General features: G+C 36.9%; 2 protein-coding genes across 4 annotated transcripts; one reads left to right on the top strand and one right to left on the bottom strand.

Annotated features, from left to right (window-relative positions):
• LOC103981293 (enhancer of rudimentary homolog) lies at positions 1-4,348 on the top strand. 2 transcript variants are annotated; one of them, XM_018824479.2, is made up of 5 exons: positions 1-74; positions 1,493-1,572; positions 2,853-2,946; positions 3,885-4,005; positions 4,088-4,348. In XM_018824479.2, exons 2-5 carry the CDS (start codon positions 1,549-1,551, stop codon positions 4,179-4,181), a joined length of 333 nt encoding a protein of 110 aa, XP_018680024.1. In that variant the 5' UTR covers positions 1-74; positions 1,493-1,548; the 3' UTR covers positions 4,182-4,348. The 2 variants fall into 2 exon arrangements, with proteins under 2 accessions (XP_018680024.1, XP_064959793.1); XM_065103721.1 differs by lacking the exon at positions 1-74 and adding an exon at positions 170-254.
• A 1,102-nt stretch (positions 4,349-5,450) lies between these two features.
• Positions 5,451-9,965, bottom strand: LOC135609915 (uncharacterized). 2 transcript variants are annotated; one of them, XM_065103719.1, is made up of 6 exons: positions 9,484-9,965; positions 8,621-8,905; positions 7,797-7,970; positions 7,613-7,719; positions 6,910-7,244; positions 5,451-6,294 (listed from the first exon to the last, which is right to left on the bottom strand). In XM_065103719.1, the coding sequence occupies exons 1-6, from the start codon at positions 9,745-9,747 to the stop codon at positions 5,738-5,740; spliced, it is 1,722 nt and encodes a 573-aa protein (XP_064959791.1). In that variant the 5' UTR covers positions 9,748-9,965; the 3' UTR covers positions 5,451-5,737. The 2 variants fall into 2 exon arrangements, with proteins under 2 accessions (XP_064959791.1, XP_064959792.1); XM_065103720.1 differs by having other exon boundaries at positions 9,574-9,963.
• Positions 9,966-10,535: the final 570 nt, after the last annotated feature.

The following is a 10,535-nucleotide window of genomic DNA, read 5'->3' as shown; positions in this document are numbered from 1 at the left end:
CCCTCGCCCAAAAAATCACACCTTTACGAAAAATCCTCTCTCTGTGTCTCTCTGCGCGTCTGCGACGGAAAATGGTGAGTGACCGCCTTTTTTCGCTATGTCGAGCTTCTTTTTGCGTTAAACTGCGTCGTTTCGAAGTCAAAATTAGGTCTCCGGGGGACCTTCGATCGTTTTTTTCCATATGATGTGTGAGGAAAAGAGGATCTTTGAACCCCAGCTTCTTTCTTTTGTTGATCCAGAAGAATTGCATGAAAGTAAGATCGATCGACACTGATTTAGGAAGTGATGGTAAAGAGGAAACAAGATTGTCTGGGAATATGATGAGCAGCTTGATCTCGTGGATTCTGTGAAGTGATTTTTAAAACGGATTACTTTGATGTATAAATCTTTAGTTTTATTGATTGGCCAAAAAGACGAGATTTTGACATTTGCCCTCCAATTTCTGCCAATAAAAATGAATTGATTACGTAGATTAGCTTCTTTATGGAAGACACTACTTCCTCCATCTGGTTGCTGCTAGACCCTATCAAAGTGCTGATAGGTTTTAGTTGATGAACCTTCAAAGCTCACTACCTCTTCTAATTGGGTGAAAGGAAATTTTCAACAGTTAGACTTGCTATATGTTTTTTTTTTTGAAATAGAATGTGCTTTGTTTTTCTCATTAAAATTGTGTTTAAAAAGTATGAAAAGGATTAGATCTGATAGTTTAGTCGACATTTTGTTTTCATCATGTAAAATTTTTTACAAGAAATTATAAAAAGGATATTTGTGTCCAGATGTTTGTTTGTCGTTGTATCATTTCACTTTAACAACAAATAAGACCGACAAATTCTTTTTGTTTATTTTCCTTTTAAATCCTTTGGACTAAAGAAATTCACATGGATATTATCATCTTTGTTTCATTGTAACATGCATATTATATGTTTTGGTTTCTTGTTGGTATTCTTCAAAACTTGTTTGTTTTTTATGTTTGTTTTCTTGTTTGGTATCCAAAGAAGTCTAAACTTTATGTATCGCCAACCAACTTTGGTTAAATTTATCTGGCAGTATATACCTTTGTGTGCGCTTTTGATTAGCTGGACCTACATATATGGTGTAACCTGAAGTTAAGAACTCACAATTTGTAAATTAGGAAAGTTTACAGAGGGGGAGAAGTGAGTAGCAGACAAGATTAGATATAGAATGTAAAGAAGAAGCCGATACAACATGCATTGAATGTATTAGAAAGTAAAATATGTTTGATGCCATCAGCATTTTTTCATACACACATAATTTCCCTTTGAAATCTTTTTGTACACCACCAGACAACCTAAATTGATTTATTCTGTTAAGTTTTACTGCTTTCCTATAATAAATTTATGCCTTTGTTGAACTTGAACATGAATCAAATAGGACTATAATTAGCTAAAGTGCGACATAAAGATTCTGATGAAAACTGCTGACTAGACCAATCAGCTCAGTCCCAATTATGGTGCAATTCGATCTTGAACAGGCTGGATTGGCTTTGAACATGAAGGCGGAGGCAGGCTTTGGGAATGTTCTCAACTTATGTCTGTTGCGGCTCTTGTTGAGGTGCAGACCAATCTGACCTAATTGTAGACTTAGCTTTATCCAATTTGGTGGCCGAAATATACTTAACCTAGAACTCTACTTAGTCCTACTTGATTAGCCTTAACCCAAGCTGCAGTATGAGTTTTCATATCAGAATTGCAATTGTAATAGCAGCCTGCCACTATAAGTACATTTGGATGTTTGCCATGTTGATACTCTGAATTTAATTTTGCAACTAGATATTTGCCTGGCTGCATGCTTAAGCTTCTGTTGTTTTCTATTATTGCTATTCTACATAGCAACAATGGCAAACAAGTATTCACTCATTATCTTATTTTGCTAAAGCTTCCTTTCTAATTGTGAAAAAGTATCTTCTCATTGTCTCCTATTTCCTATATGTCAGCAAATTATGATATAAAGTAGTGTTTATAGACTTAGGATAAGCTAGGAAGCTTCTTGATGCATATTTGGAAGAAATATTTTCTACATTGACAGCTTCACAAAAACAGGTGCGAATGTATACCAACGTCTACTGACTGGGAGAGTACTGCATAAAGAATTTTGTAATTTGCCATTGCACAGTGGATCTGCATTTGTTGCTTGGACATCCTTGCGGTTTTGCATCGAGACAAGCTCAGATATGGAATCATTTCATCATATATCTTAAAAAGAACATTCTAAGCATTGATACATTATATTGTGTGGTACTTCTGTGGGTTTCATACATTAGATCTCTGAGAAGAGATAGCAGCTATGAATTTTTTCAGGGGCTACTTGGTCCATATAAATAGATTTTATCAACATGATATTCATGTTTCAAGTCTTGAACTCTATTTCGATGTCTTACCAATATGTGTGATGCTATTTGTAATGATAAGCATTATGCTGGGCCAGCTCAATGCCCTATCTTGCAAGCTGCATGTAACTTCTTCCCTTCATCATTAAAAACTGGCCCAGCTCAATGGTGATGTCAGAAGCCGCATGTAGATGTCTGAGCTAAGTTAAATTTTCTTTTCTTTCCTGAATCATCCAAAACTTGTTTGGCTGGATGTTTTCAGTTGGAGATCTCTCCTGATTGTACCAATTTACGTATGCTGAGTAACTGAGTTCAAAATTGAGATAGTAGGATAGCCATATATCAACTGTAAAAAAGCGGTAAACTATTGATTTGACAGAAACTCAGAACAGGGATTCTTACTACTCATGTTTCAGTTGTCTGTTATGCTTCATAGTTTACTAAATTTAATCTCTAATGAAGATATTTGGATATATAATGGTTGGTGTGGTTGCCAAATATGCAGGCAAATAGACACACCATTGTTCTGATGCAGTCATCTCCTAACAGGGCAACCAGAACTTTCATGGATTATGGTTCTATTAGTCAGGCTATGGATGGTACAGTCACTTATGTCTCAAGATGCTGAAATTTTCAAAATTGTTCATTTAAGCTGCATCACTGGACATTTCTTATCTGTGATATTCTGTTTATTTCAGAGAGTTCTTAAATTTTCATGTCATTGTTATTCATAGGAAATTAATGATTTCACCTTCACTTGGATTCAGTGGTTAATATATTTATAAAATGGAAATTGACATGTAATGAAGGTTATAACACATGTTCAATTCATGAAATATGCTTGATTTACGTAGGAATTCATGAAATTTATATGCACATAATTTATGTAAATTCATCCTGCCAGATAATTCTTGCACTATCCATCAGAAATTGTCAGGAACAGTTTACAATGTCTTTTCAAGTTATTAAGTTTGTTTTGGTTTATTTTATTTCAAAAAATGTATCAAATTTATGTAATTAAAAAATGGTTGATATCATTGTGTTGAATCCTTGTTGCAGCACATTGCAGATATATGGACTCGAGTGAGGGTTATTATCGCCCATCCATAGAAGTTGGGATATTTTTTGTTATTTGAACTGCAATTGGCTACAGTTTCAAGTTACTATTGGGGAAACAACTATTTAACTATCACAGCAAGCTGGTTAAAATTTAAAACAACATGGTAGTTATATTAAGTCAATGCAATTTGTAAGGAAGTCATTGAAAATGTTTCCTTGGTTCTTTCAGATACTGATGTATTTTAATTTGGTTGAAATTCTTTATATAGCGAGGACACAGTTCTTAGGATGATAGTAACATCTACGTCTCAAGATAAGTTTTGTGGCATGCCCTAATTAATGCCTTGGTTATATGCTTTCTTCCTGATGGCCTAGTTGGTAGTCATTCCACCTTTTGTTGTTTCCTAATGACTTGGCTTTTGTTCTTAATGAAGATTGAAGTCTCAAGTGTTTCACCCACCTTATTTCTCATTCACAGGGATCTGTGGGTTGTACGAAAGAAAACTGAAGGAAATAAATCCAACCATCCAAAACATCACTTATGACATTTCTGATCTTTATAATTTCATCGACGGCCTGGCAGACCTTAGCGCGTTGATGTGTGTATCATTTACACTCTCCTGCTTCACTCATTTTATTTTACCTACTTAATCAACTGTGCCTTTTGTTTTCTGCTTGCAGCTTTGACCACTCAATTCAGGCTTATCTACCATACGATCGGCTGTGGATCAAACATCGGATGTTCCAGCACCTTAAGAGATTGGCTTCACAATAAATCCCTCAAGAAGATATAGGATCAATGGTGTGTAAAACTACATTTATTGTGTCTAAAATGGAATGTATCATATATCAGTGAAGAGTTTTGTTGCTAAACTGAGACACTATGCTACCTGAGCTTTTTGCTCCTCTGCTTAATGTGATTTGCTGTTGATATGCGGAAAATGTGTCTTACAATTTTCTTGGAGTTCTCTTTTTGAAGGAAGATAGAAGTTTTCATTGTTTTTTTTCTCTTTTTGAGTGGTTAGCAGATGATGGTAGAGCATATGGCTTCTTTTGTTTTGATGGTTGTAATCTTCAATTCTTTTTGTCATGCTTGAAATGTGAATAGTATTCTTTACTAAAACACCAGGATCATGCATCTTGATCTAGCAAATAAACTCTGAGCAAGTGAAATGGTCATATGGCCCTTTATATAATTGTACTCATTATTAAGCATTTCCTAACAATGAGCAAGTGTAAGTGCTCATAAATTATTATTATTTTGATAAAATTCTTCTAACACAAAGCATGTCCACAATGAAACAAAACGAAACGTGGTGGCGCAGTCAACGTAGGGAATCAACTATCCAGCCAGCCAGCCAAGCTGAACTATAATAAAAAAAAATAGAAATAAATATTTTATCATGCTGCGGAATCTCATTATGAAGCTCACTAATTTACTGTTACAAAATAAGCAATAGGTGTGCTATAGGTTTCGTAACATGATTGGGACCTCCTTCGTCGTGATTGATTCTACCTTGTCATTCATACCTTCGTTGAAAGAATCGAGGAATGACTCGGGGGCAATTACCCATCACAACGACGATTTTTGTCATGACAAAACGAAGTAAAGGTCGATATAACGACATCACTATGGGGGTGATTCCTAAAAGACGCTGGAGCGACCACGATAACCCATAGCACGATGAGGCAAAGACAATCATAATAAGATGAAAGATAATCTCATCCTTTAAAATATAAAAGACCTTAGTCATAAATTGCTTGCTATTTAAAAAACATATATAAATTGTGAAGAGAACTTTTGCCAATTATGTTTAGAAAACCGTGCAAACTACTATAAAATCCATACCTATCTTTAAGAATTTTTCTATGTACAAATCTCTGCCAACTTTATATGAACATCCTCATTAACTATTTTTAAGTTCTGCGAGCACGGCCTAATAATCAAGAAATTTTCCATAGCATTCACGGAGGCACAGAAACAAGGAGGCATCCTTGCAGCATATGGCACTATGAACTTTGTGCAATGAGCATTTCTTGAAGATGAAGAAAAATGAGGCCTACATTGAAAAGTACGATTGAAGTCTTACAAAGGTGACTGAGTACAATTCTTCAGCCGGTTTGGCCAATAGCATCACCAAAGTTTGGGCTTCCAACACAGCTTATCCAGCAACATGACCAAATACACATATACATACACTTCATGAAAGCACATATACATTGATGGAACTTCATCCTGTTATCAACTTCTGAAACCCTAATATTTATTTATACCATTTCTATACAGAAAAAGAGGGAAAGATACAGTCTAAATGTTCATCTGGGAGAAAGTCAGTTTGATGGACAGCTATCTTCTTCATCTTCTGTGATATTGAACAAGAACTGAGGCAATGAGGCGACACGAGGGAGATGCATCAGCAGCTCCCCGAACGAATCTTTCCTCGAGATGTTTGCCAGTGTCTTGAGACCTGAGGTATTGTCGAACTCATCTTCAAGAGAATGTGTGTGCTTCTCTGACACACCATCCTGGGAGCCACTATCATCAGCTGAAGTGCCACCAGCATTCATCTGATGGCTTTGGACTGAGGCAGCATCCTTCTGAAGAAGACAGCAAAACGAGTTTACCTTCGTCATGACAGTTTTTTCATCAGAGGTGGGCATCTGGGAATCGCTGAAGAGGCATTGAGCCAACTCTTCCAACATTTTCTTGTCGGGTATAGTACCAGGTAATTGTGGATTCCCCGAACTGATTTGCTCCGAAATGCAATTTTCTATTTGACTTACAAAGTCACTAATTGACATCGAAGGCTTGAGTCCAGCGTACTTTAACTCATCCCAGCAGTTATGGTTCTTTCTCTCATCAGTTTCCACTGAAATATGATCCATCACTGAAACACAAAGTAGAAGATCATAAAACAATGAAAATTTGCAAACAATATATTGCATTGCAGTCAGAGATGGGGTTTAGACACTCCAAAATCCAAATGAGTACTAGCAAGTATCATTTCCTAGTAAATAAGAAGCTAGTAATATGAACTATATAGGAATAAATTTAGAAGCACAGAAGATTTGATAAATTAACATAGAGAAACATCTAAAGATCCAAAGAATGATAAAGAGACAATTTAGATGTCCTCACTACATGCAAAATATTGTACTATGCCAAAGAAAAGGTTGGTACTAATGTTGGAACACATGGGTCAGAATGCTGACTTCAGATTTATCTTATTTCAAGTAAAATTTAGTGTGTATTTTTCTTTCTTTGGGGTTCAAATAACAAATGCTAGATATCATCCAAAAGAACCAAACAAGATAAGCAGAAAAATTGTGCCTCGTAAAAATGGAGAAGCCTACTGGTAACTAAAGGAACAATGTGCTTCAACTAAGTTTTCATTGGTAAGTAACAACGGCAAGCACTTAATAAAGTAGAAAGTGCAACATATTTATTTTCTTAAATTATCATAACACAGATAAACTATTATAGAAATGGGATGCGGAGCTACCTGAGCTTGGTGAGTGGATTTTGCCGATAGAAATATCAGATAATGCACCAGTAGATTCTCTGATTTCACTCTTGGCAGAAATTGATGTGCCAGCACAAGCCAATGCAGAATCTTGAAAATTTTGAATTGCAGATCCATATTCATCCTTCAGCTTATCAAATGGGTGGCACTTATATTCATCTGGGTCCTCAAACATAGAGATCTTTGGTTCAAAAAATGGGCTTTTCAAAATGATATCAAGTTCTTGACTTAGTGCATATAATCGTGGATCACATTGGATAAGCTTCTCAAAATGCTTGTTTAATAAACCTTGCGGACATTGCAGAAAATGCCTCCTGAATACAAGTATATCAGAACTTGCTACTAGTGTAGACCAATAAAAAAAAAGAAGCAAAATTCCCAAAGAACCTCAAATTGCAAGCTCGCTTCCAATTTACTGATTAATTGGCATGTACACCACGAGGCATAAGATTGATATATAATCACGATAGGGAAAGTAAAATCCCACTTGTGACCAATTTGACCAAATCCATAAGCAGACAGAAAAAGGCATCATTAAACTTCGAAATTGATTTCTAAACGCAGGAACATTCAAGAAAGGGAACAAATTAAACCGTGAAATTAAATTGTGTTCTCAGTTACTGTAGCAACAGTAAAGTCCTGATCACAATCAATTAACCAGCACAAAGAATATCTCATTTACCTGTGTTTGCTTGCTTGCCCATCAGTGAAATCTGAAGTAGCCTGCCACAGGGTATGCTTTCTAGGCTGTGGATTAGTCTCCCTAAAGAAAAGAGGCTGCCTAGCCAACTGCACAAAAGATATAAAATCTTAGAAAATCAATGAAATTTACTAACACTAATTTACTGACACCAAAATAATGTTACCACTAAATCCAAAGTCCCTGGACCATGCTCTGGACAAGTTGCCTTAAGGGCTGTGATATCTGACCACTGGACCTCAATCTTGCTCTTAAGACCACCTTCAAGAATCTCCCAGACAAGCTTCCTCTTTGCAAAGTAGCACTTGGCTACTAAATCTCCTTCATACCTTGATGCATACTATAGTAAAAGGAAATAGATTAATCATTTCTAATTCCACCAACCCGAAAACCACAGAGTCAACAAATTGCCCATCCTCTAAAAAATAGCAAACAAAAATACAACATGCTGTATGCTGCAAATTAAGCCAGCAATATAATATATAGTAGTCATGCTTATAATTGCATGGAAATGGACAACAACTCTCCTTCATAGATTGGAAAGCCATGCCTGTGGCTTCCCAACACAGGCAAGACACAGCTAAATCCTCTAGCATGTTAGATGTCGAAAAGAAGGAAAGAGGTGCTCCTTCAGATTCTACAGTTCTGAACTAATTGCACAGAACTCAAGAAACCATCACCAGAAAATTGCTGCAATCATGCACGGTTAGATTTCAGATTTATAATAACTACCATCCACAGAAAACAAAAGTAATATCTGTGTGACTGGATTCGGCTAAGGAAGTGGGAAAAAAAAACTTACCAAACTCCAAAGTAATCATATGATGCTAAGTGCATTATTCTTTATCTTTCATTCACTAAGTTACGAACAAAGAAAATAAAAAGATTCAAAAAATAAATAAATAAATTAGTGCAGTATTTCTTTAATTTTCGTTCACTAAGTTAAGAGCAAAGAAAATAACAAGATTCCAAAGGAAACAAATGAATTACCTCCCACGTTCCAATCCTTAAAAGGGAAGCTGGAAAGTTTGATGCTTTCATCTTCTCAATGTTGGCTAAAGCACCAGTAGACTTAAAATCTTCATTTTTCACATCCTCTAAGCTCTCATTCCTCATGACAGATGACTTCACACTCGCACTTGCTTGGGACAACCTCATCTGAATTAAGTCCAGCAGTGATGGACTCTTCCGCAGGTGAAGACCCAATGGGCTAGGCTCATTTAGCAGATTGTTTTGAATGAGCTCTGTTGGAGGCATACTTCCACCAATTCCCCACTGCAATAAGACACCAACTTAGTAAATAATTTTCCAAAACTAGATAATACATGTGTCTTGACAAACAGATTTTGGAAATAAGAAAGCATAACAAATTTCCCAGGACAGAACATCCAAGCTCACTTGTGACTCGCGTGGCTGAAATCACATTCAGCATATTAAGAAGAATAAGGGAGAACGCAAAACAAACATTCTCCATAAAAAAGCTTGATTCTCAAAGCTCGACATTATTCTTTTATCATGAAAAAGGAGCATCGGCCTCACAAGTTCAACACTTAACCGTTTGTTCCAGGGAAGACAAAATGACGAAACTTTTCAGCCAACCACCAATAATTCAACAGAAATGCAGTATAAAAGATGTAAAAGATGGAAGCCTCTCACAGAACTGCCAAAGTTTCAATAGTTATCTGGTACTTCAAGATTCCAAAAATGCAAAACAAAAAGAAAAAAAAGATGACTTTTTTTCTAACTGTTTGAACTGTAGACACATCTTTCTTAAATCACATCCACCATGTATCCCGACATTAACCAACCTAGAAGACATATATAAATCAGATCAAACTATTTTTTGGAATTACTCGAGAATCATCTGCAATCAAAGCCAGAGAATGCCAAAGAATGAGGCTTTCGCTTGAAACAAGAAAAGAAAAAGAACAAGATAGATCCACCGGCTGGGGCGGAGAAGTTTCCATCTTGGGCCTCTTGTCGAGCGGCCCATGTTCGTCCTCCAACTGGTCCTCAATCTCCAACTTCACCCCGGCCGCCGCAGGCGCCGGCGTCGGCTTCGTAATCGGCAGCCCCGAATCCGGCCGCAGCTTCTCGTAACTCCTCAACTGAACCATCAAACAATCCAGCAAAGGGAAAGGCCGCCCGAAAGCCCTAGATCGCAGATCCCGGCAACCTCTCCACGCTGTCAGCCTCCTCCACTCTAGATTCCGACGAACCAAAAGGTCTAATCGCAAAACTAGGGGTTGGAGCCCGAATCCGGATTTGGCGAGGAGGGCGGAGAGGATTCGGAGGACTTCCCGAGGTCACTTCGTCCTTCTCCGACTTTGGGGATACAGACACGTTAACATTTAGGAGCCGGGCGTCGTCCGTATCGGGCGGCCGTACACGTGCCGCGGGGTAGCCGCGCACGTGTGTTCGGAGTCTTGTCGAATTACAATTATACCCCTATCGACTCCCCTTATTATTTCGACCGGCAAAAAAAAATAAATAAACAGATTTATGATTATGTTTATTACTTACAACTCGAATTTATATTAATATTCTAGAAATCAATATGATGCTAAATTCGAATCAACGGAATGATATTATATGTGCGAGTATTTTAGTATGTAGTAAGTTAACTCGCAAAGCATTATCACTATATCGAAGAACTAATCTTCTTGCAAACGCATTAATCCTAAGTTCACAAATCTAAGTTCAATTATACGGTAGAACTTTCGATATTTGATTGGACGAATATGATTAACGCATGGGCTATCCTTTAATCTCTAATTGATTATCCTCATGGAAGACCTACCCAACGACGGTGTTACTAGTGATCCTCATCTTCTACATTATCTCATTTTTCTTGCTTCGTTATCCTACCCAATACTTTCAACTTCACATAAGGTCGGTATAGAAG

The sequence above is a fragment of the Musa acuminata genome, chromosome BXJ2-4, assembly GCF_036884655.1.
Source record: "Musa acuminata AAA Group cultivar baxijiao chromosome BXJ2-4, Cavendish_Baxijiao_AAA, whole genome shotgun sequence".
Lineage (NCBI taxonomy): Eukaryota > Viridiplantae > Streptophyta > Magnoliopsida > Zingiberales > Musaceae > Musa > Musa acuminata.
The sequence above is the reverse complement of the archived record's forward strand: the minus strand, read 5'-3'. Positions and strand labels throughout refer to the sequence as shown.

Bases quoted from the DNA above. Each gene is read 5' to 3' on its own strand.
- LOC135609915 (XM_065103719.1), bottom strand. From the start codon at position 9,747: ATGGTTCAGTTGAGGAGTTACGAGAAGCTGCGGCCGGATTCGGGGCTG. The intron at 7,720-7,796 runs GTAACATTATTT...TCTTTTGTGCAG, and splicing joins CAGGGACTTTGGATTTAGTG to TTGGCTAGGCAGCCTCTTTT. The intron at 6,295-6,909 runs GTAGCTCCGCAT...TTTGTGTTTCAG, and splicing joins AATCCACTCACCAAGCTCAG to TGATGGATCATATTTCAGTG.
- LOC103981293 (XM_065103721.1), top strand. From the start codon at position 182: ATGATGTGTGAGGAAAAGAGGATCTTTGAACCCCAGCTTCTTTCTTTT. The intron at 1,573-2,852 runs GTGCAGACCAAT...CCAAATATGCAG, and splicing joins CTGTTGCGGCTCTTGTTGAG to GCAAATAGACACACCATTGT. The intron at 4,006-4,087 runs GTGTGTATCATT...TTCTGCTTGCAG, and splicing joins GCAGACCTTAGCGCGTTGAT to CTTTGACCACTCAATTCAGG.